We start from the raw sequence: 21,735 nt of genomic DNA, 5'->3' as shown, positions 1-21,735 counted from the left end.
CTGCTGCTGCTGCTCAGGGGTAGACATTGTCCTTAAAGCTGATCCAGAAACACCAGTGGGTGCAGAATGCTGTGGCGAGGCTCCTTACAGGGTCCTTGCTGCAGGATCACATTCATCCAGTGCTTTACCAACTGCACTGGCTCCCGGTGGAGTACAGGGTCAGGTTTAAGGTGCTGGTTTTGACCTTTAAAGCCCTATGCAGCCTAGGACCCATGTACCTAAGTACATGCCCCGCAGAGGACCTTAAGGTCTACAAACGACAACATTTTGGAGGTCTCAAGTCGCAAGGTGGTTAGTTTGGTCTCCACTAGGGCCAGGGCCTTTTCAGTACTGGCCCTGACTTGGTGGAATGCTCTGTCATAAGAGACTAAGGTCCTGCGGGACTTGACATCTTTCCGCAGGGCCTGCAAGACAGAGCTGTTCCACCTGGCCTTTGGTTTGGACTCAGTCTGACCCTTATGTTTCCCTCCCCTTATGGTTTTGATCTATGGGCTATTATTAAAATGAGGCTGCATTTTAAGTTGTATTTTTAACCTGTATTTTAAATTGTTTTCCCCCCTACTATGTTTTTATTGTAATTTTACTGGTATTAGCCGCCCTGAGCCTGGCTCTGGCCGGGGAGGGCGGGGTTTAAATAAAAAATTATTATTATTATATTACCAATGCCACGCGTAAGCCGAGACGTATAGAGGGGTTTAAAATATTGTAGAGAAAGTGGCTTGGGAGAGGTTTATCTCCCTTTTCTCCTACTCTCTTATAATGCTAACGTCACAAGAACAGGAGCCTACTGGATCAGGCCAGTGGCCCTTCTAAACCAGCATCCTGTTTGCACTGTGGCTGATCGGATGTGTGCGGTGAGCCTACAAGCAAGACCTGAGTGCCACTGCCACTCTCCCCACCTGGGATTCCCAGGTACGCAGAGGCATCATGCCTCTGGCAGTGCTGGTCAAGCAGATCCTCCATGAATTTGTCCTAATCTTCTTTGAAAGCCATCCAGTCATCTAATGAAGCTGAATGGCTGACAAAATGAGGTCTTCAAACACCACACAGTTAAACTAACGGCCACCAATGTGGATAGCTTTGGAATGTTAGGATATTTCCGTTCCACCTTAAAAAGGGGACAGGCTGTTGTGTGTCACAGCCTGCGTATTTCCTGTTCACAGGATGTTTCTGTTGTGTCTATGCTTTCGTTTCTCTCTCTGTGCCTGAGACACCGAAGCAGGCAGTCATGTTTTCTTTGTTCTGACCAACGCTGAATAAACTTGTAAATAATGCTCTCCTGTGTGCATCTTTCGCTGTGTGAATTCTGCTGATAGAGCGTGCATCAGCTCTGGAATGTGGCAAGCTATTTCTGGAGCTCGTGTCGCTAATTGCTGATACTGCGTGTCTATGGGAGATCGATGGACGTCCGGAGGTGGCTTGGGGGCCATGATGGACTTTGTCTCCCTGGCAGTATCCCAACATGGAAGATGGTTGGGCCCATTCGTGGAGTATAAGGCTTCTAGCCACGATGGCTATGATCTATGTACCTCTAATGTTGGTAGCAGTATGCCTCTATAGCAGTGCTTTTCCCCCCTTGAAAAATGTTTAGGGGTACTCTCATTTTGACTCAAGAAAATCACCATTTTTATAGTTCAACTCGGGAAAAATAAATACAGTAAAGGAACCAAAGTACAAAGATTCACAAAATGTTTAGGGGTATGCGTACCCCTGCATCCCCCCATACAAAAGCACTGCTCTATAGTAATAATAATAATCCTAATAATAATTTTATTATTTATACCCAGTCCACCTGGCTGCGTTTTCCCAGCCACTCTGTGTGGTTTACAGCATATATGAAAGCATAGCAAAAAAGTCAAACATGAAAAACTTCTCGATACAGGGCTGCCAGTTGCTGGATATCACAGTTGGGGGTAGCCAACGTTTGGAGCCAGTGTGGTGTAGTGGTTAAGAGAGGTGGACTCGTAATCTGGTGAACTGGGTTCGATTCCCCGCTCCTCCACATGCAGCTGCTGGGTGACCTTGGGCCAGTCACACTTCTCTGAAGTCTCTCAGCCCCACTCACCTCACAGGGTGTTTGTTGTGGGGGAGGAAGGGAAAGGAGAATGTTAGCCGCTTGGAGACTCCTTCAGGTAGTGATAAAGCCGGATATCAAATCCAAACTCTTCTTGTGGGCTTCCTAGAGGCACCTGGCTAGCCGCTGTGAGAATAGGATGCTGGACTAGATGGGCCTGATCTGGCAGGGCTCTCCTTATGCTCTGATTGCACCTATGGAGGAGGTGCATGGTTCTGTGTGACAAGACTGTGCCTCTGCCCCTCTTGTCTCCAGCTCCGCACCTGCCTCCTACTTGGCCCCCTCCCATTGACTGGTCTAAGTTCTCTCCCAACCCAAAGGAGGCTCTGTGCTCTCAGGAAGGACAATGGAGAGTGCTGGTGGATCTGCTCCTCTTTTTCCAACGTTTGGACTCACAAGGGGAGGACCTCTATTCCTGGAGAAGGACCTTCAAGCTGCCCTGCCCTGCTTCTTCTCCTTCCTCCTCTTCCTCCTCTTCCATCCACAGCCATCAAACTATGCCAGATCCTGATGGAACAGAGGGCTCATGGCAACTTCTCCATTTCTATTTTTCAGCCATTTGTACTTTTGGGGCTGAGCCTGACTTCTCCTATGATCTGCATGGTGCCTCAACAAACTATTTCAAGCATAATAATTTGTGTGATTATTAAAACAGGCTGGTGCTGTTATTTCAAAACCCTTCCCGTCAGTTCAAAGTTCTTTCAAAGTGGTTTATGATCAACAAAAATTTAAGTGTATGTAAAGGTAGAGGTGGGGACGCAGGTGGCGCTGTGGGTTAAACCACAGAGCCTAGGACTTGCCGATCAGAAGGTCGGCGGTTCGAATCCCCACGGCGGGGTGAGCTCCCGTTGCTTGGTCCCAGCTCCTGCCAACCTAGCAGTTCGAAAGCACATCAAAGTACAAGTAGATAAATAGGTACTGCTCTGGCGGGAAGGTAAACGGCATTTCCGTGCGCTGCTCTGGTTCTCCAGAAGTGGCTTAGTCATGCTGGCCACATGACCTGGAAGCTGTGCACCGGCTCCCTCAGCCAATAAAGCGAGATGAGCGCCGCAACCCCAGAGTCGGTCACGACAGGACCTAATGGTCAGGGGTCCCTTTACCTTTTAAAGGTAAAGGTAAAGGTAAAGGACCCCTGGACGGTTAAGTCCAGTCAAAGGCGACTATGGGGTTGTGTCGCTCATTTCGCTTTCAGGGAGCCGGCGTTTGTCCATAGTCAGCTTTCTGGGTCATCTGGCCAGCAGGACTAAACTGCTTCTGGTGCAACGGAACACCGTAACGGAAACCAGAGTGCACAGAAACGCTGTTTACCTTCCCACCGCAGTACCTATTTATCCACTTGCACTGGCCTGCTTTAGAACTGCTAGGTTGGCAGGAGCTGGGACAGAGCAATGGGAGCTCACCCCATCGCTGGATTCAAACTGCCAACCTTGTGATCGGCAATCTCAAGAGGTTCAGTGGTTTAGACCACAGCGCCACCCGCATTCCCCCTTAAGTGTATGTATGACACAGAAGGACAATAACTAAACCAGGGCAACAGAACTGGAAGAAAACAGAAGCCTCGGTGCTTTTAAAAGGAATCTGTCCTAACCAGACAACAATCAAAAGTGGTTTCACCAGATGCCTTATTTTCTTTCACGTGGTGTTGATCTTTATCTTCTAACCTGCCCTGGGACCTTGTGGTGAAGGGAGGGCAAGGAATCAGAGTAAATAAATAAGTTCAGTCCTAAATCAAATAGACCCTGCATTTCTGTAGCAGTAGTCTGCTTTAGGCTTGCTATTCTGTTGTGAGATACAGAAATGTTATACTGTAAAAATGGACTATAAATTAAATTTGCTTCCATTTTTTTGTTTCCCCCTCCAGAGCTGCTTGCCCCAAAGTCAAATAGTGAGTTTAGCATTGGAATTTTTCTGGTGAGCAGCAATCAGGGTCAGATCTTTCATCAAACAAGGAGTGAAGGTGCTTAGTCTAGCCTGTTACTGTGTGTTACTCTCCTAGTAGGCAAAAGTTGCTTCACATCTTAACACAGGCACTCTCTCCCTCTCCCTCTCTCCCAGACATAAACAAGTCCTAGACTGACAATCCTTCTGTCTGGAGATGGGACTTCCTGATGACTTTTGACACCATTTCTCTTCTCCTTTGAAGGCTGCAACTGACAGCTTGCTCCCAGGGCTCTGTGATAGCTATGATTTTGCAACAGCACATGGTCTTATTGTGTTGTGAGAAAGCCATTTCTGTTGGTTTGTAAAACATTTCCACAGTCTTCCATCAGCCTCTAGCAAAGGGAGAGATGAGACAGCAGGGCATCTCCGTCAGCTCTGATGAGATCAACAACTTTTGGCTCCTTTTCTCCAAATGGTTCTATTCCAACTGGTCATTACAAGAACGAGTTGCCAAGCTTCCTTTCCCCCCTCTGCCCTCTCAATCACTTTTCCTTTTGTGTCATGTCTTTTAGATTCTAAACCTCAGGGTAGGGGCTGTTTTATCACTGATATTTGTAAGCTGTCCTGGAAGCTTTTTCTGACTGAAGAGCAGGATAAAAACGCTATAAATGAATACATATTTTTTAAAGTCCTGCAAATGCTTCCTGACTGAGTGGTCAATTAAAATCATTCTTATTGAATATAGGGTGGGAAACGTTCAACAGTATTATCTCTATATTGTGGGTAGTGCAGAGTTATTTGTATTGTGGGTAGTTCAGAATTACTGTATCTGTATTTCCAGACATGGAGAGGGGATTCGTGATAAGAGATGATGCTATGTAGTCCAGAATTATTATTCCCTACTGTAATACTACAAAGAACATCCTTACTGAGACAGAAAATTAGGGATGTTATCAGAGTTTAAACTGCTGTCTTCACTAATGTCTGAAAACACTGCTGCAAAGGATTCCTCCGGTTGCTGCTAAAATCCAATGCCAGCTCTCAAAAAGCCCATGCCCCATTTACTTGCACAACACTCAAGACTTCCCATAATAAACATCTTTATCATAAAAGGTTTTAAAGTGACCATGTAATGCAACGCCAAGGTTGCAGGTTCGACCCCCTGCACAGGACAGTTCCATAGTCCTCAGGGTCCCTTCCAACTCTACAATCCTTCAATTGCACGAGTCAGAACATTGGCCCATCTAGCTCAGTATTGCCTACACTGACCGGCAGCAGTCCTTCAGGATTTTGGACAAACCTACCTGGAGAGGAGGGGAAGAAATGGAGGCAGTGAGCTTTTACTTTCTTGGGCTCCATGATCACTGCAGATGGTGACAGCAGTCACAAAATTAAAAGACGCCTGCTTCTTGGGAGAAAAGCAATGACAAACCTAGACAGCATCTTAAAAAGCAGAGACATCACCTTGCCAACAAAGGTCTGTATAGTAAAAGCTATGGTTTTCCCAGTAGTGATGTATGGAAGTGAGAGCTGGACCATAAAGAAGGCTGATCGCCGAAGAATTGATGCTTTTGAATTATGGTGCTGGAGGAGACTCTTGAGAGTCCCATGGACTGCAAGAAGATCAAACCGATCCATTCTGAAGGAAATCAGCCCTGAGTGCTCACTGGAAGGACAGATCCTGAAGCTGAGGCTCCAATACTTTGGCCACCTCATGAGAAGAGAAGACTCCCTGGAAAAGACCCTGATGTTGGGAAAGATGGAGGGCACAAGGAGAAGGGGACGACAGAGGACAAGATGGTTGGACAGTGTTCTCGAAGCTACAAACATGAGCCTGACAAAACTGCGGGAGGCAGTGGAAGACAGGAGTGCCTGGCGTGCTCTGGACCATGGGGTCATGAAGAGGCGGACACGACTAAACGACTAAACAACAACAACCTGGAGAGGTCAGGGATTGAACTCAGGACCTTCTGCAGCCTTTCTCTCTACTCTCTTTCTTTCTTTTTTGATAACAATTTATTAATTTTCCAGAAATAACAATACAAAAAAAAAACCAACCGGGGAAAAAATCATAACCAAATTAAACCATAAATTTTGGTCGACTTCCCTCCACTCTCCGTCTTGGTTCCATTATAATATACTTGTTTATGCACGTCCATAAAACCTTATAAACAATCCAATTTTAAAACCACCTTGAACTTATTACAAGTGACTTTTGTAAAAATCTGTGCACAAAGCTCTCTCTACCCTCTTTCTATCTCTATGGCCACCTGATCCTTCGCTCTTCAAAAAAACGTCACCTTCGAGTGATGATGCAAAGAGAAGCAACCCGCTGCCCCATCCCAGCGCCACATTCGCCTCTCTCGGATTTGTCGCGGAGCCATGGGGAGGCGGGCGTTCCGGCGGCGCTTCCTATTGGTCGCAAAGACCGACGGCAACCTCGGGTTGGCTTTCCCCCGGCTCCTTGCCCCGCCCCCTACCCACTCTGCGCATGGTTGGTTGGGCTTGGAAGCCGGCGCGCCCTACGTCGGGCGGAAGTAGAGGCGGCTGCGAGGAGCAGCATGGCGGCCGACGAGCCGGGCGCGCTGGAGCTTTTCGTTAGCATCGGTCTGAGCGAAAGCAAGGCTCGCGAGACCCTTCGGAACCAGGCGCTCAGCGCGCTGCTCCGCGAGGCCATCGTGCAGGTATCGTCGCTTTGCCCCTAAGGGACTCCGTTGGTTTCAGTTCCCAGGCTGCCAACTCTCCCCTCTAGTCTCTCTCCCCACACCGGTAGTGCTCCTGTATCTTTGAGAGCAACCTGACAGGCTGAAATCCAACAGGTGTAGCTCACCCCCATCACTGCATTTCCAGGCCGCAAAATGCTACAGAGGGGTTGAAGTTATGCTTGTCATACAGCTGCTCGAAAAAGGAGTGGGGGGACCCCACCCCCTCAAAAAAACCAAAACCAAAAAACCCTTCACTCTCCTCCATTCCTCTACAGTGGTACCTCAGGTTACATGCACTTCAGGTTACAGGCGCTTCAGGTTACAGACTCCGCTAATCCAGAAATAGTGCTTCAGGTTAAGAACTTTGCTTCAGGATGAGAACAGAAATCGTGCAGCGGTGGTACAGCGGAAGCGGGAGGCCCCATTAGCTAAGGTGCTGCTTCAGGTTAAGAACAGTTTCAGGTTAAGAATGGACCTCTGGAACGAATTAAGTACTTAACCCGAGGTACCACTGCATACAAGTGGTACCTCTGGATACAAACGGGATCTGTTCCGGAGCCCCGTTCACATCCTGAAGTAAACGTAAGGCGCAACTGCGCAGGTCGCGTTTCGCCGCTTCTGCGCACGCGCGTGATGTCATTTTGAGCGTCTGCGCATGTGTGAGCGGCAAAACCCGGAAGCAACACGCTCCGTTACTTCCGTGTCGCCGCGGAGCGCAACCCGAAATTACTTAACTTGAAGCTACTTCAATCCGAGGTATGACTGAATATGGCACAGTTCTGAATGATCTCTCATTTTTATCATGCTTCAGTGAGTCTTCACAGAGACAGATAACGCAGTTTGGCAAACCCTCTAAAATTAGGAGATCTGCAAGTCTTCGTCAAAGAGAGGGCAGAGGATAGATAGACTGGGTGTGACTGTAAGAAAGGATGGTTTCCAAGTTCAGTATTCTGTTCTGTGATCTGCAAAGGGCGAGAAGATATTTTTTATTTTAAAGGTTTATTTAAATCGGAACTTGCTGCACCATCATGCCTCAGGAGCTGTCCCTAGCTATTTTAGCAATGCAAACTTAAACACACTTCCTGGGCAGTTGGACCTCTTGAGCTGAATGGCACTCACTTCTGAATAAGCTTGCATGTAGTCCTGTCCTACTCAAGATGTGACTACTGTTGAATTCAGTGGGGCTTCCAGGTCAGTGGGGTTAGGCTGTGGTTTGGGGAGACCTATCTGTGAGTGAGGCCAGCTGAATACAGTAAGACCTATTTCTAAATACCGTATTTTTCGCCCCATAGGGTGCACCTAGTTTTTTGGGGGGGAAATAAAGAAGAAGAAAAATCCCCCCCCAGGCTTCCCCAGCCCCCAGAACAGGCTGCTCTCTGCAAGCCGTGGGAGCCCTCCCGCGGCTTTCGCAGAGCTACCCGAAGCCCGGGCGCGACTGCTCAGCGCGCCCAGGCTTCGGGATAGAGGCAGCTCTCCGCAAGCCGTGGGAGCCCGGCGGGAACTCCCGTGGGCTCCCAAGGCTTGCGGATAGCTTCCTGAAGCCTGGAGAGCGAGAGGGGTCGGTGCGTACCGACCCCTCTCGCTCTCCAGGCTTCAGCGAAAGCCTGCATTCGCCCCATAGGACGCACACACATTTCCCCTTCATTTTTGGAGGGGGAAAAGTGCATCCTATAGGGCGAAAAATATGGTAAGCATGCTTAGGATTATGCTGTAAGACTGGATTCTGTCCCGGTGGATTCTGTATGGGGTCACTCTGGTATCTGTTCCCTGCCACTTGTTGGTATATGTTTTAACTGCCTGTTTTCATCTGAGACTCAGATTGATGCTCAGTTTGAAAATTGGTGGTCAACTATGCCTCTGCAATTTCAAACTCCCAAGAATGAAAAGGAAAAACAGAATAATAATATCAAATGTTTAATAAGTATTATCTGTTGGGTTAGGAACTGAGTTTTGGAACTGAACTTATTAGGGCCTCCTGTGAGTCCCCAGTGGGAGTGATTCATAGCACAGATAACTTCTCAGGAGCCTCTTATAAGTCCTCTGACTTGTTTACTGTTGTAGGCTGGACTCAAGTTCTAGCTGTGGTTCTGTCCCATTTCATGAACTGTCTTGTTTTTATTGGCCTTACATAATCCACTTTGGGACCTTTTTTGGATGAGGAAAGAGGAAGAAATGTTTCAAATAAACAAATTTCAGTTGTTTCAGTTTATCAAGTTACTATGAGTTTCTTCCCGCTGCTACATGAAGGATAGGGACGCGGGTGGCACTGTGGGTTAAACCACAGAGCCTAGGGCTTGCCGATCAGATAGTCAGCGGTTCGAATCCCCGCAACAGGGTGAGCTCCTGTTGCTCGGTCCCTGCTCCTGCCAACCTAGCAGTTCGAAGGCACGTCAAAGTGCAAGTAGATAAATAGGTACTGCTCCGGCGGGAAGGTAAACGGCGTTTCCGTGCGCTGCTCTGGTTCTCCAGAAGCGGCTCAGTCATACTAGCCACATGACCCGGAAGCTGTACGCCAGCTCCCTCGACCAATAAAGCAAGATGAGCGCCGCAACCCCAGAGTCGGTCACGACTGGACCTAATGGTCAGGGGTCCCTTTTCCTTTACCTACATGAAGGATACATTTCATTTGCTTGTAGCATGGCTTGCAATTTGTGGTGACATGGGAAGGAGAGAGAAAGGGAGCTATGTGTACTTGGTCTTAATTCAGTTTCAGGATGAGGACTAAAAAGCAGGTGTGCATTCAGATTTACTGTTAAGGTCAGCATACGCTTCCGTGTTTATGAGATAAAAGTAAGGTCGGTGGAAACGTTTCCGACATATTCTAGCTTACCACGTTGCAAGCAGTGACTTTTCAGACAACATCAGCCTTGTTCTGCAGCGGAATTTCCTTCTGGAAATGTTTCCAAGAGTCTGAAAGTGAAAGTTCTGCTGGTGCTGAGAAGGAGCTCCTTGAGAATAACCAAGAGAGCAAGAAGTCAGCTGATTTTTGCGCTTGTTTCCTGTTTTTCTTGACCAGGATGAAAGCATTGGGGTGGGGTGGGGTGGGATTGGCCGGTGTCTACTTACAAAGCAGGGTGTACCCATTCATTCTGTCATTGGAGAGTAGACTGTTTAAATTACAGTTCCCAAAATGCACACGATTAACCTACATTGCTGCAGAGAGATGCAAGAGTTTCTTCACAGGGTTTAAAGAACCACAGCCGTATCCGTTTGGGGCTGTCGTAATGCAACAGCATGCTGGGAATTGCTTGTTGCATAGTTATCCCTTGTGCACAGGCACCCAGACACAACGGTGCAGCAACCCAACAGAACGACACGGGCGTTGCATAATTATCCCTCTGCTGGTTGCTGGGACTTTCCCCTCTGCAACCAGGGCAGTTCTGTAATGCTGGCTCTTAAGTTGGGAAGGGGCAGGGTAGAGATGGTGTCCTGCTGTTGCACAAGAAGTTAACTGGGAAGAGAAGGGTCATAGCTTAGTGGTAGAGCATCTATCCAAATTCAATCCCTTGAAGGTACGATGGGGAACGTTTTCTGCCTGAAACCATGGAGAGCTGCTGCCAGTCAGTGTAGACAATACTGAGCTAGATAGACCTCAGTGGTCTGACTCAGTATATGGCAGCTTCCTATGAGCTCCTCTGTCTCATTCTGCAGAAACCTCTCCTGTCACCTCTCCTTAACATCTTTAGATGGACATCAGCCATTACAGTGGTACCTCTAGATGCGAACGGGATCCGTTCCGGAGCCTCATTCGCATCTAGAAGCACACGTAACAAGTGACGGCACGTTTGTGCACGCATGCGTCGCTTTTCGCCGCTTCTGAGCATGCGCGTGACGTCATTTTGAGCGTCTGCGCATGTGCAAGCGACGAAACCTGGAAGTAACACGCTCCATTACTTCTGGGTTGCTGCGGAGCGCAACTCGAACACACTCATCCCGAAGCGCATTCAACCCGAGGTATGGCTGTACACCAAACCAGCTTTTAACTCTCCTGTTGACCCCTCTCTCCCTTTTAGGCTCAAGAAATCCTTGGCTCAGCTGCTGACAAGACAGTTGGCACCCTGTTATACAATGTGGCCTCCAGGCTTAAGGACCCAAAGCACCTTGGCTTCCTTGTGGAGTATATCGCGACCAAGAAGATAGTTACAGACCTGCAGCTCAATGGTACACATTTAGAGTTTATGCTGGCTGCGGCAAAGATTGTCTTAAGTCACCAAGCCTTGTGCTTAATGCACAACCAGGCGTTAGGGCAAAGGTCGCTGACGTGGTGCCTTCCATGTGTTGTGGACTACAACTCCCATCATTCCTGATCATTGGCAATGCTGAATGGGAGTTGTAGTCCAAAACATTGGGAAGGCACCTTGTTGGCTGTCCGTATATTAGGGTTGTGTCTCTCTTGAGTTTCTGGAACAACAAAGTTCTCCGGCAGTGTAATTCACAGTCCATCAGTAATTTTCTTCTCCAGCAGCTTAATCCCAGTGTAGTCAAAATGGTGCCCTCTGGATACTTCAAACTACAGTTCTTATCAGCCCCACTCAATGGGGCCAATTGTCAGGGATGGTGGGAGTGGTCACCCAAATATCTGGAGGCCAGCACATTGGCTATCCTAGCAGCCATCTGAACCTAGGGTGTTCCAAGCAGAAGGCAGTGTTTGGCCTGGTTCTCCCATGCTGGAGGCTTCTGAAAATGGCTTAGTAAAACAGTCCAGGTGGCTCACATAGACTGTCACAGGGAAACCTGGCACAAGAACCTGCCAAGGTTGCTAGCTAGTCTTGCCTGTGGACAAATCCTTCCTTGAGACCAAGCTGCGAAACTTATGGGAAGAATAAGAAATCAAGATAACCAACTTTTTATAAAAGAATGGAAACGGTTTGTTGAATATTTGCAGATAAATTGTAAACAGATAAAAACGTTAGCAGGATTATTGTAATAACCTGCAGTTTTATAAGAGTATATATTTACAGTAGATAATTAAAATGAGCAGGTTAAATGCATTTGGATATGCAGAAGATATTAAAAAATAAATTTATGCAACCACAGAAAAAGGGGGGAGGAAGTCAAATTTCGAATTTGTTAAATTGATCTTAAAACTAATGAAATGAATAAATTTGAAAAGTATAAGTAAAAAACTTTTTAAACAAGGAACTGAATCCTGAGCATAATGCGAAATGCTGCCGCCAGCCTTGCCTTGAGAAGGCTTCTCTTGCAGGGCCAGGGCTGCTGCTTGTTCCTCCCAATGACTTTTCTTTCCTTTTGTTAATGTGTTGATTTATTGGGGGCAGCTCAGTCGGTAGAGTATGAGACTCTTAATCATAGGGACATTGGTATGAGCCCCACATTGGGCAAAATATCCCTCTGTTTCCAGCTGACCCTCGTGGTCCCTTCCAACTCTTCTACAATCCTATGATTTAATTGTAGTCTCACCCTCCAAGGAGTCGGGGGTGATGAAGATTGGCGATTCCTCTCTCCCCACCCCAATGTTACCTTCATAACAACCTTGTGAGGTTGGTTAGGCACTTAACTGGCAGAGGAACACCGGATGAGCTTTATGTTAGGATATAGTTCCGTTCCACCTTAAAAGGGAATTGGCATGACTGTTGTGTGTCACATGCCTCTTTACTTTCAGCACAGTCTGCTGGGAACTTCCGTTTGTATGTTGCTTTTGCTATCTTGCTGTTTTGCTGGAGACGAAGGGAAGCAGACATGTTTTTTCCTTTGCTCCTGAACTGTGCTGATTAAATGCTGTGAATAATGCTTACGCATGTCTCTGTCTGCCACTTCTGTTGTGAGGATTTATTCACTCTGCTGATAAGAGCGTGCGCAGCTTCTGAACATATCTGAGCCTCATGTCGCTGATTGATGCTGTACCGGGAACCGGAGTGTCGCCCAGCTGCCGACCGGTGGCTAGAGCCAGCTTGGGGCCTGCCAAATGCCCCCGTCTCCCCGGTAGCATCCCAGCACTTTATAGCTAAGTGGGGATTTGAACCCAGGTCTCTCTCCAGTCCACTTTCTCCAATCTTAACACACAGACGTTCCTTCTCATAATACACCTGCCTTCTTTGTAGCGGCTCTGGAGTATGTCAAAAGCCACCCCGTGGAGCCCATTGATGCAGCAGACTTTGCCAGGGAATGTGGCGTTGGTGTGATCGTGACGCCAGAGCAGATCGAAGAGGCGGTGAGTGTCGGCCCTTGGTAGGAGCAGCAAGTGGCGCCATGCTCCAACACGGGCCCGGCTTCCACGCTTGGAGCTGGGCAAAGGGTGTCTACCCAGGCCTCTGTGTGTCTTTGTTTTTTTGTCAAGAGAGACGTGTGCAAGGCAAGGTCTCTGTTGTTGCTTAAGCCTGAATCACAGAGAAACCTGCCAACCACATCCACTTGGGCAGCTGCCTGGCTAAAAGAGGATCAGGGCTTTTAGGAAGACTCAGATATCCAGGGAGCACCTTTGCCCAAAGGTGGGAAGTTGTCCTAATGGCTCAATGTCCCTCCAGTGACGGGGAGGGTTTGGGGAGCTCTGTCTGGCAGGGAAGAGGCTCTGTTGTTCGGCAAAAAAGTGTGATGATGATGATGATGATGATGATGATGATGATGATGATGATTATTATTAGTAGTAGTATTAGTATTATTATTAGTATTATTATTTATTATTTATACTCCACCCATCTGGCTTGGCTTCCCCAGCCACTCTGGGCAGCTTCCAACAAAATATTAAAATGCCATAATTCATCAAACATTAAAAGCTTCCCTAAACAGGGCTCCCTTCAGATGTCTTCTAAAAGTCTGGTAGTTGTTGTTTTCTTTGACATTTGATGGGAGGCCGTTCCACAGGGAGGGCGCCACCACCGAGAAGGCCCTCTGCCTGGTTCCCTGTAACTTGGCTTCTCACAGTGAGGGAACCGCCAGAAGGCCCTCGTCGCTGGACCTCAGTGTCCGTGTAGAATGATGGGGGTGGAGAAGCTCCTTCAGATATACTGGGCCAAGGCCGTTAAGGATTTAAAGGTCAGCACCAACACTTAGACCTTCCCCACCGCACCTTATTGCCTTGTATTTAGCCTCGTCTGGAAGCCACTTGAACTGGCTCTAGTTTCACTCTTATCTCTCATTTTATAATCAGATTTTCTCTTTTCCTTCCTAGGTGGAAGCTGCCATCAGCAAACACAGAGCCCAGCTCCTTTCGGAGCGTTACCGCTTTAACATGGGGCTTTTGATGGGTGAGTGACAGGCCGGGCAGGGGAGTCTGCAAGTATGTTCCCATTGTGAGACACCGGCTTACTGCTGGTGCGTCACTGTGCTCATTCCGCAACCTGGCCTTGTGCGCTTTTCCAGACTCTGCTCGTTTCTTCTTAAACCTGCCCACCCCCTTGCAAACTCAGCCAGCGCACTCTGCCATAGGACTAACAGTGAACACAGTAATATATCGGAAGGGGCCGTAGCTCAGTAGTAGAAAATCGCCCTTGCACGCAGAAGGTCTCTGGTTAAATCCGCCCCAGGTAGGGCTGAGGATGCTTCCCTGCTTTGAAATCCTGGAGAGCTGCGGCCAATCAGTCCAGACCAAACTGGGGTCTCCAGCTGTTTTTGGACTACCACTCCCATCATCCCTAGCTAGCAGGACCAGTGGTCAGGGATGATGGGAACTGTAGTCCAAAAACAGCGGGAGACCCCTGTTTGGGAAACCCTGCTCTAGACCAAGATGGAGCTTCCTGTGTTCCTAATGTATGAAGAGCCCTGCTGGGACAGACCAAAGGCCCCTCTCGTTGGGCATCCTGGTCCTGCAGTGGCCAGCTAGATGCCTCTTGGAAACCCACAAGCAAGGCATGAGGGCAGCAGCCATCTTCCACCCGTGTTTCCCAGCTGCTGTTATCCAGAAGCCCTAAGAACACCAGAAGATCCCTGCCAGATTAGGGCATCATTCCCGCGTCCTGCTCTCACAATGGCCAGCCAGACGTCTCTGGGGATCCTGCAAACTGGGCCTGAGGGGTGTGTGTGGCTCCATTGGGCCCTGCACTTGTGCTTCAGAGTCCTGTTCAGCGGATTGCCAACGACTGCTCTGATTTCCTTTCTCTCTTGCAGGGGAGGCGCGGAGCAAGTTGAAGTGGGCTGATGGGAAAATCATTAAGAACGAGGTGGACCTTCAGGTGAGTCAGGGGGGGGGGCCTGCAAATCTGGACAAGGGATTTTGGAGAAGGCAGGTAGGGATTGGCTGGGTCGTTGCAACAGAATCAGCAGGTCCTCCCCCTTAAAGAACCAGGGTGATGCAGAGGCTGCTAAGTGCCAAGGGTCAGCCCTGGGGAGACCTAGGTTCAAATCCCCCATCGGCTGTGAAGCCCAATGGGCCAGCTGATCTCTCTTAGCCTAACCTACATCGCAGGATGGTTGTGCAGGTAATATGAGGTGTGGAGAGAGCCTTGTGCACCACTAAGCTCCCTGGAAGAAGGGTAGGGTTAAAAACGTGTTTTAAACAACAAATAGGTTCCATAACCAAGACTCGGCGCTGCAAATTTCTCCTGCAGTGCTGCCCTGTGACCTGTATATATTAACTACATTTGCATGCCCCTGTTTTGCATATCCGTTTCTCAGATTTTTGGGTGCTAAAAGTTCTGCGCTTTGCACACTGGGACTCCTGCTAAGTCTACAGTGATGGTCCAAACTTGGCCCTCCAGCTGTTTTGGGACTACAACTCTCATCATCCCTAACTACCGGGACCAGTGGTCAGGGATGATGGGAAATGTAGTTCCAAAACAGCTGGAGGGCTAAGTTTTGCCATCACTGTGCTAAGACAACTGCCTTGGTTTCTGAGATCTTCATCAGCATCGCCCACATCCCTTCAGGTCTATTTTTGTTACTGAAGAAGAGTTTGGATTTGATATTCCGCCTTTCACTCCCTTTAAGGAGTCTCAAAGCGGCTAACAATCTCCTTTCCCTTCCTCCCCCACAACAAACACTCTGTGAGGTGAGTGGGGCTGAGAGACTTCAGAGAAGTGTGACTGGCCCAAGGTCACCCAGCAGCTGCATGTGGAGGAGCGGAGACGCGAACCCGGTTCCCCAGATTACGAGACTACCGCTCTTAACCACTACACCACACTGGCTCTCTACTGGAAACTTAAAACAAAAAATAAAAATCCTGGCATTCTCAGGATGCTGTTTTTTCCACCGAATGCTTCCTTACCCAGTAGAAACACTGCATTCACAGTGGAACCACAACTGTATCCTCCTATGTGGGCTCAAATCGCGAAACGATGCTGTAGCATCAGACTAAATTTTGTGCTCCTGCAGAGACACCCTGACATTTACGCCGGATCAGTGGGTTTTGCTTTCTTGCTTTGGCCGGGTGTGTTTTTTGTAAGGCAGTGTTGGGTCAGCTGTCGCTGAACTCCATTGGCCAGGCTGAGTGGGGCTGGAGGCCAGCAGTATCTGGTTCCCCATCTCTGACATAAGAAGAGTTTTGCCCTGGGGAGGGGAGGTAGAGAGAAGGAACTTAAGAGGGCCAGGTCAAACCCAAGGCAACCAATCAATTCCTTCCTTCTGTGCTTTTCCTCTCCTGCAGGTGCTCCACTTGTTGGGCCCAAAGACAGAAGCTGATCTGGAAAAGAAATCAAAGGTAAGTGTTTTCCTTCCTTCCTTCCTTCCTTCCTTCCTTCCTTCCTTCCTTCCTTCCTTCCTTCTTGGAGTGTGTTAGTGGCTTCCACTCTAGGTGTGCAATAGAGTGCAGAGGATTCATTTAAAACCCCCAATCCCACAGCCCTCCCAGATGCTGACTACAACTCCCATCATCCCTGACTCTTGGCCATGCTGCCTGAGGCTGATGGGAGCTGGAGCTCAGCAACATCTAGAGGGCCCACAGGTTCTCTCTATCCTTGTCTAATACGGGCACAAGCCATTAATGGTGGGGATGTGTGAGCCTTTCTTTGAAACCTCCACTACCTCGGGGTGTGTAGGTAGTGGCACCCGTGCTCAGGACAGGAAGTGGTGTCTGAGGGGCCAGTGAAACATCCGTCCCACCCCGTCCCACCCCAGTCTTTTAAAGCATGCTTTATGGATTCTTCCCATTTATTTCGGCCGGCGTGTCTCTGAATCTGGGAATAAGGCAGCGTTGCAAACTTGTGATTTCCTTTGTATGCAGTAAGCCGGAGAGAGCAAAGAATTGTCACTTGACATAGGGATTCTAGGGCAAAGTTCTTTTTAGGAAAACATTGACCTCCTCGTCTTTAATTCCCCACTCTTTCTTTCACTGCCATTTCACTCTTTCTTTCACTCTTTCTTTCACTCTTTCTTTCACTGCCAAGTTTTAAAGGCAGCCCCGCACACGGAAATCTAGCAGGTAAAGCTTCTTCCATGGCTTGTCTCTGCACCAGGAAGAGCTTTGCCTGCTAGATTTCCGTGTGCGGGGCTGTCTTTAAAACCTTGGCTCCTCTTCACCACGGAGGCCCTCCAGGCCAGGTCCAGTTAAACTCTTCCTTGTTGCTTTGTCAGGCCCCGAAGGCCCGTGCCACCGAGCCAGACAAGAAGGGAAAGGCAGCAGTGGTGGAAAACGGTAAGTCCTTGGCTGAACCTGCTCTCCCTTGTGTTTGTTTTGGAGGCCTCAGAGCTGCTCTGGATGTTTGCCTGTTCCTGGCAAGCACACAGCTCTGCCGGACCCAAGCGCCCTTCTCTCTTAGGAAAGGGCACACAGAGGACTGGGAGGGTGGAATGCTGTCAGCAGTATCTTCCCATTGTGTTTGCTGTGTCGCTTTTAAAACAATAATCACGCAGAGCACTATGGAACTCGCTCCCCCAGGAAATCGCAGGAGGGCAGCGTGCTCTTGTGGCTCATGCTCTGGTCGCTGGTTTCCCCACAGGCATCTGGTGAGAACTAGATGCTGGGCTGATCCAGCAGGTGGTGCTTATGTTCTTAATAATAACTTGCTGCCGTGGAAAATTCCGCTCACCTGCTGGAACCTTCATGTGATGAGCTTTGGCAGAGATCTAGTGTGCCCTCTAGTGTTCTCGAGAAGTAATTCATCGTGACAACAGCCTTACAAAGGCTTTCTGTAGCTGTGACAAAACTTGGTTTTGCTTCTCCTCTGCCTTTCTCCTGTTGTGAGAAGCTGAAGATCGTACATATAGGTTTCCCAAGGAAGGGCAGTAACTCAGCGGTAGAGCATATGCTATGCATGCAGAAGGTTCCAAGTTCAGTAGGGCTTGGAAAGGGAGATGCTCTGCCAGCCAGTATAGTCAGAGCTGAGCAAGATGGACCAATGGCCTTTGTCCAAGGCAGCTTCCTCCATTCCTGTGTAGGGAGATGTAGGCATGAAGCAGACCCAGGCCTGCATTAGGGAGGCTGCTGCATCACGTGACCTCTGACCATAGCCAGGGCTGTGAGTCCTTCAGGCTGTAGCATGTAAGGGCTATGAGACTCCTGACAAATGCTTTCCTTTTACTTCTGGCTGCCTCTCCCCCCACTATGAATGCTGGCTCTCTGTTCTACAGTGTTAGTGTTAGTTAAGGTACGTGGCCGAGTGACGAGCAACAAGAGAGAAGCCCTGCCTGGAGGAGTTTCCAACGGGAGGAGAGGAAAGACATAGGAAGCGGGCTTATACTGAACCAGACCATTGGTCCAACTCAGCATTGTCTACACAGACTGGCAGCAGCTCTCAAAATTTCAGGCAGGAGACTGCTAGTCGTATGTGGAGATGCTAAACGATTGCATCTGCTTTCCCTCCAGGTGATGCATGCCAAGAGACGAAATCCCTTATGGAGCAGCTGAGGGGCGAGGCGCTTAAATTCCATAAGCCAGGTAAGCTGCCCTGGAGGTCGTGTCTCTCCAGCCAGGTTTTCACCTTCACCGATGAGCTCCCTGATATGCCAGGGCCTGTGGAAACCACAGATATTGCCAGATGACAAGGAAAGGAGTGATTGGGGTCAGCGGGGCCAGTATTCGGTTGTGCTGTGCTCATGCATGTGGTTGTGGGAAATGGCGCACCAGGAGCCTGCCTGTGGGTTTAGGAGACATTTTATTTATATATTGGGATATATTTGCACCCTGCAATTCCATGACAAGGCGGAACTCAAGGCAGCTTACCGTACAAATCCTTGAATGATATAATTGTAGGCTGTGGTGGGCCTATAAAGACAGATGAAAACAAAACTGTACAGCATTGGTCAGTATCAGGTTACAGTTTTTTCAATAATAATAATAATAATAATAATTTATTATTTATACCCCACCCATCTGGCTGGGTTTCCCTAGCCACTCTGCACGGCTTCCAACAAAACACTAAAATACAATAACCTATTAAACATTAAAAGCTTCCCTAAACAGGGCTGCCTTCAGATGTCTTTTAAAAGTTTGGTAGTTATTTTTCTCTTTGACACCTGGTGGGAGGGCATTCCACAGGGCGGGCGCCACTACCAAGAAGGCCCTCTGCCTGGTTCCCTGTAACTTGGCTTCTCCTAGCGAGGGAACCGCCAGAAGGCCCTCGGCGCTGGACCTCAGTGTCCGGGCAGAACGATGGGGGTGGAGACGCTCCTTCAGGTCTACTGGGCCGAGGCCGTTTAGGGCTTTGAAGGTCAGCACCAACACTTTGAATTGTGCTTGGAAATGTACTGGGAGCCAGTGTAGGTGTTTCAAGACCGGTAATGGAAACGTCCCCCCCCCCCCAATAAAAACTTTAATACATGCCTACAGGCGCACAGATATGCATATATAGAAGCTAAATCGCCGCAGAATTTAAAACAAAACAGTAGCAAAATAGCATCATAGCACAATCTGCTTTTGGGCAAAATTGCTTGTGCTTTTGAGTGTGGGCCTGGACCCCTGCTTCCAAGTCCTGCTCTGATGGTGATGCTGCTTATATTTAGGCTTTCGGTGGCATATCTCTTATAGGTGGAGTTTGCTTCACTTGCCACCAGGTGGCACCCAACAGCACCTGACTCTGCCAAAAAACGAGTGCATTTGGGGGTGGTAGGTAGGGAAAATCGCTTATGAAGCCACAACCCCACATTACTAAGCCCCACAAACCTGGGCAAATGATCAACTAAAGAATGACAATGAAGAAACTTTAATGCAAAATTATCCCGGTTCTGCGACTGGTGTGTTTTGTTCCTTCTGGGCACAGAGATTTGATTTTAATGCAGAAGACTATTCAGCCGCCACTGCCTGCAGTTCGCTGATTTGCATACCGTGTGCTGATCATGTCCCTTGTACCTTTCCAGGTGAGAACTACAAAACGGAAGGCTACGTTGTCACACCCAACACCATGAACTTACTGAAGCAGCATCTGGAGATCACAGGCGGACAGGTGCTCTGGGTGGGGTTGGGGTAGAGATCTTCTGTCCTTCTTCCTTCGGGAGGCTGGGTTCACGGAGCAGCTGGCCCCCGTAACTTGCATCTCTCAGTCCCTGTGAAACCTTGTGCCCCCCGAGCTGCTGTTATGGCAAAACCCAGATTTGGGGAAGCAGTGAGATGCCACAGATGCATAGCTCTAGCAGGCATAGGACAAGGGTGTCTGTGCATGGGAGCAAAACCCAGGCATTTTCCAGGTGCCAGATTTACTCTTTCCTGCCCAGCAACAGAATAAATCTGATGCCAATCACATGCAGGTGAACAAGGGTTCGCCTTTGCAAAGGTTTTTGAGAAACAGCAGAGACCTCTGTTTTCCCTAGTCCTCCCTTGGCGGTGAAGCTGCTGTTTTCCATGTCCTAAATCCCTAAGGATGTACAGTGGAACCTCTGGTTATGTGCTTAATTCATTCCGGAGGTCCATTCTTAACCTGAAGCACCACTTTAGCTAATGGGGCCTCCCACTGCCACCGCGCCGCCAGAGCCCGATTTCTGTTATCATCCTGAAGCAAAGTTCTTAACCCGAGGTACTATTTCTGGGTTAGCAGAGTCTGTAATCTGAAGTGTATGTAACCTGAAACGTATGTAACCCGAGGTACCACTGTACTGTGCATAATGAGAGGGACCAGAAGCCCTGCAAATGAGGCCTCGTAGACAGCCAAATTCTCTCCCCCCAACCTTTAGCGTGTATGTGATGTCAAGTTGTAAGAAAAGAGAACACAGCCATGGTTGCTTAGTGAGCTGGATGTTGCTGCAGACTCCTGCAGGGTCCGCTGTGGTCTAAACCACCAAGCCTCTTGGGCTTGTTGATCAGAAGGTCAGCGGTTCAAATCCTCACGACGGGGTGAGCTCCCGTTGCTCGTTCCCAGCTCCTGCCAACTTAGCAGTTCGAAAGCACGCCAGTGCAAGTAGATAAATAGGTACTGCTGCGGTGGGAAGGTAAACAGCGTTTCCGTGCTCTCTGGCACTCATCACGGTTCTCTGTGCACCAGAAGCTGTTTAGTCCTGCTGGCCACATGACCCGGAAAGCTGTCTGTGGACAAACACCTGCTCCCTCGGCCTGAAAGCGAGATGAGTGTTGCAACTCCATAGTCGCCTTTGACTGGACTTAACCGTCCAGGGGTCCTTTACCTTTTTACCTACATTTTTGTCATAGCTTATGATCCTGGGGGGGGGGAGGCCCCACCCTGGCCTTTGGGTGTGGCTGGGTGTGGCGTGTCTTTGAGGTTTTGAGGAGGAGACTGCATCCAGAAAGATCTCAGTTAACTGCATTGAAAATGTCTTCCACCACAGGTGCGCACTCGGTTCCCTCCTGAGCCCAATGGCATTCTGCACATTGGGCACGCCAAGGCTATCAATTTTAACTTCGGCTTTGCCAAGGTGAGAGACCGGTCACTTTCCCACACTCTGCCCTGCTGCAAACTCAGCTTTTTGCTGAACTGGGGTTGGGGTGGAAGGCGATAGTGAGTGGGGAGGGACAGCCTCATATTCATCTTGCGATGTGTGTGTCATTCCGCCCCCCCCCCCCCAAGATAGGCCCTAAAGTGGCTCATAGCATATAAGAACATATGATAGATGAATAGGCCAGAAGACATAACAGTTCGATTATAGGTACCTTGTTTGAAAGCAGGCATTTATTAATTTGCTTCAGCGTTTTATACATCGTTAGTGTGCACTGTACTCCCTACACGTTAATTTGAAGTTTCAAATTGGAACATGTCAATTCTATTTATTTATTTTTTGAGGTAACTTCCTTTTTCTCCA

The 21,735-nt window shown here is 48.7% G+C and overlaps 1 protein-coding gene across 1 annotated transcript in view; it reads left to right on the top strand.

Moving 5' to 3' along the window:
• Positions 1-6,479: 6,479 nt before the first annotated feature.
• Positions 6,480-21,735, top strand: part of QARS1 (glutaminyl-tRNA synthetase 1) — a 35,352-nt gene continuing 20,096 nt past the window's right edge. Inside the window, exons 1-10 of the mRNA XM_028719642.2 lie at positions 6,480-6,639; positions 10,674-10,821; positions 12,723-12,832; positions 13,790-13,865; positions 14,725-14,789; positions 16,199-16,252; positions 17,125-17,185; positions 18,356-18,427; positions 19,846-19,931; positions 21,265-21,351. Coding sequence (XP_028575475.2) covers positions 6,517-6,639; positions 10,674-10,821; positions 12,723-12,832; positions 13,790-13,865; positions 14,725-14,789; positions 16,199-16,252; positions 17,125-17,185; positions 18,356-18,427; positions 19,846-19,931; positions 21,265-21,351 — 882 coding nt within the window. The 5' untranslated portion in view covers positions 6,480-6,516. The remainder of the gene's footprint in view (positions 6,640-10,673; positions 10,822-12,722; positions 12,833-13,789; positions 13,866-14,724; positions 14,790-16,198; positions 16,253-17,124; positions 17,186-18,355; positions 18,428-19,845; positions 19,932-21,264; positions 21,352-21,735) is intronic.

The sequence above is a fragment of the Podarcis muralis genome, chromosome 2, assembly GCF_964188315.1.
Source record: "Podarcis muralis chromosome 2, rPodMur119.hap1.1, whole genome shotgun sequence".
In the NCBI taxonomy this organism is placed as follows: domain Eukaryota; kingdom Metazoa; phylum Chordata; class Lepidosauria; order Squamata; family Lacertidae; genus Podarcis; species Podarcis muralis.
Note: the sequence above shows the minus strand (reverse complement) of the source record. Positions and strands in the feature narration are given on the sequence as shown.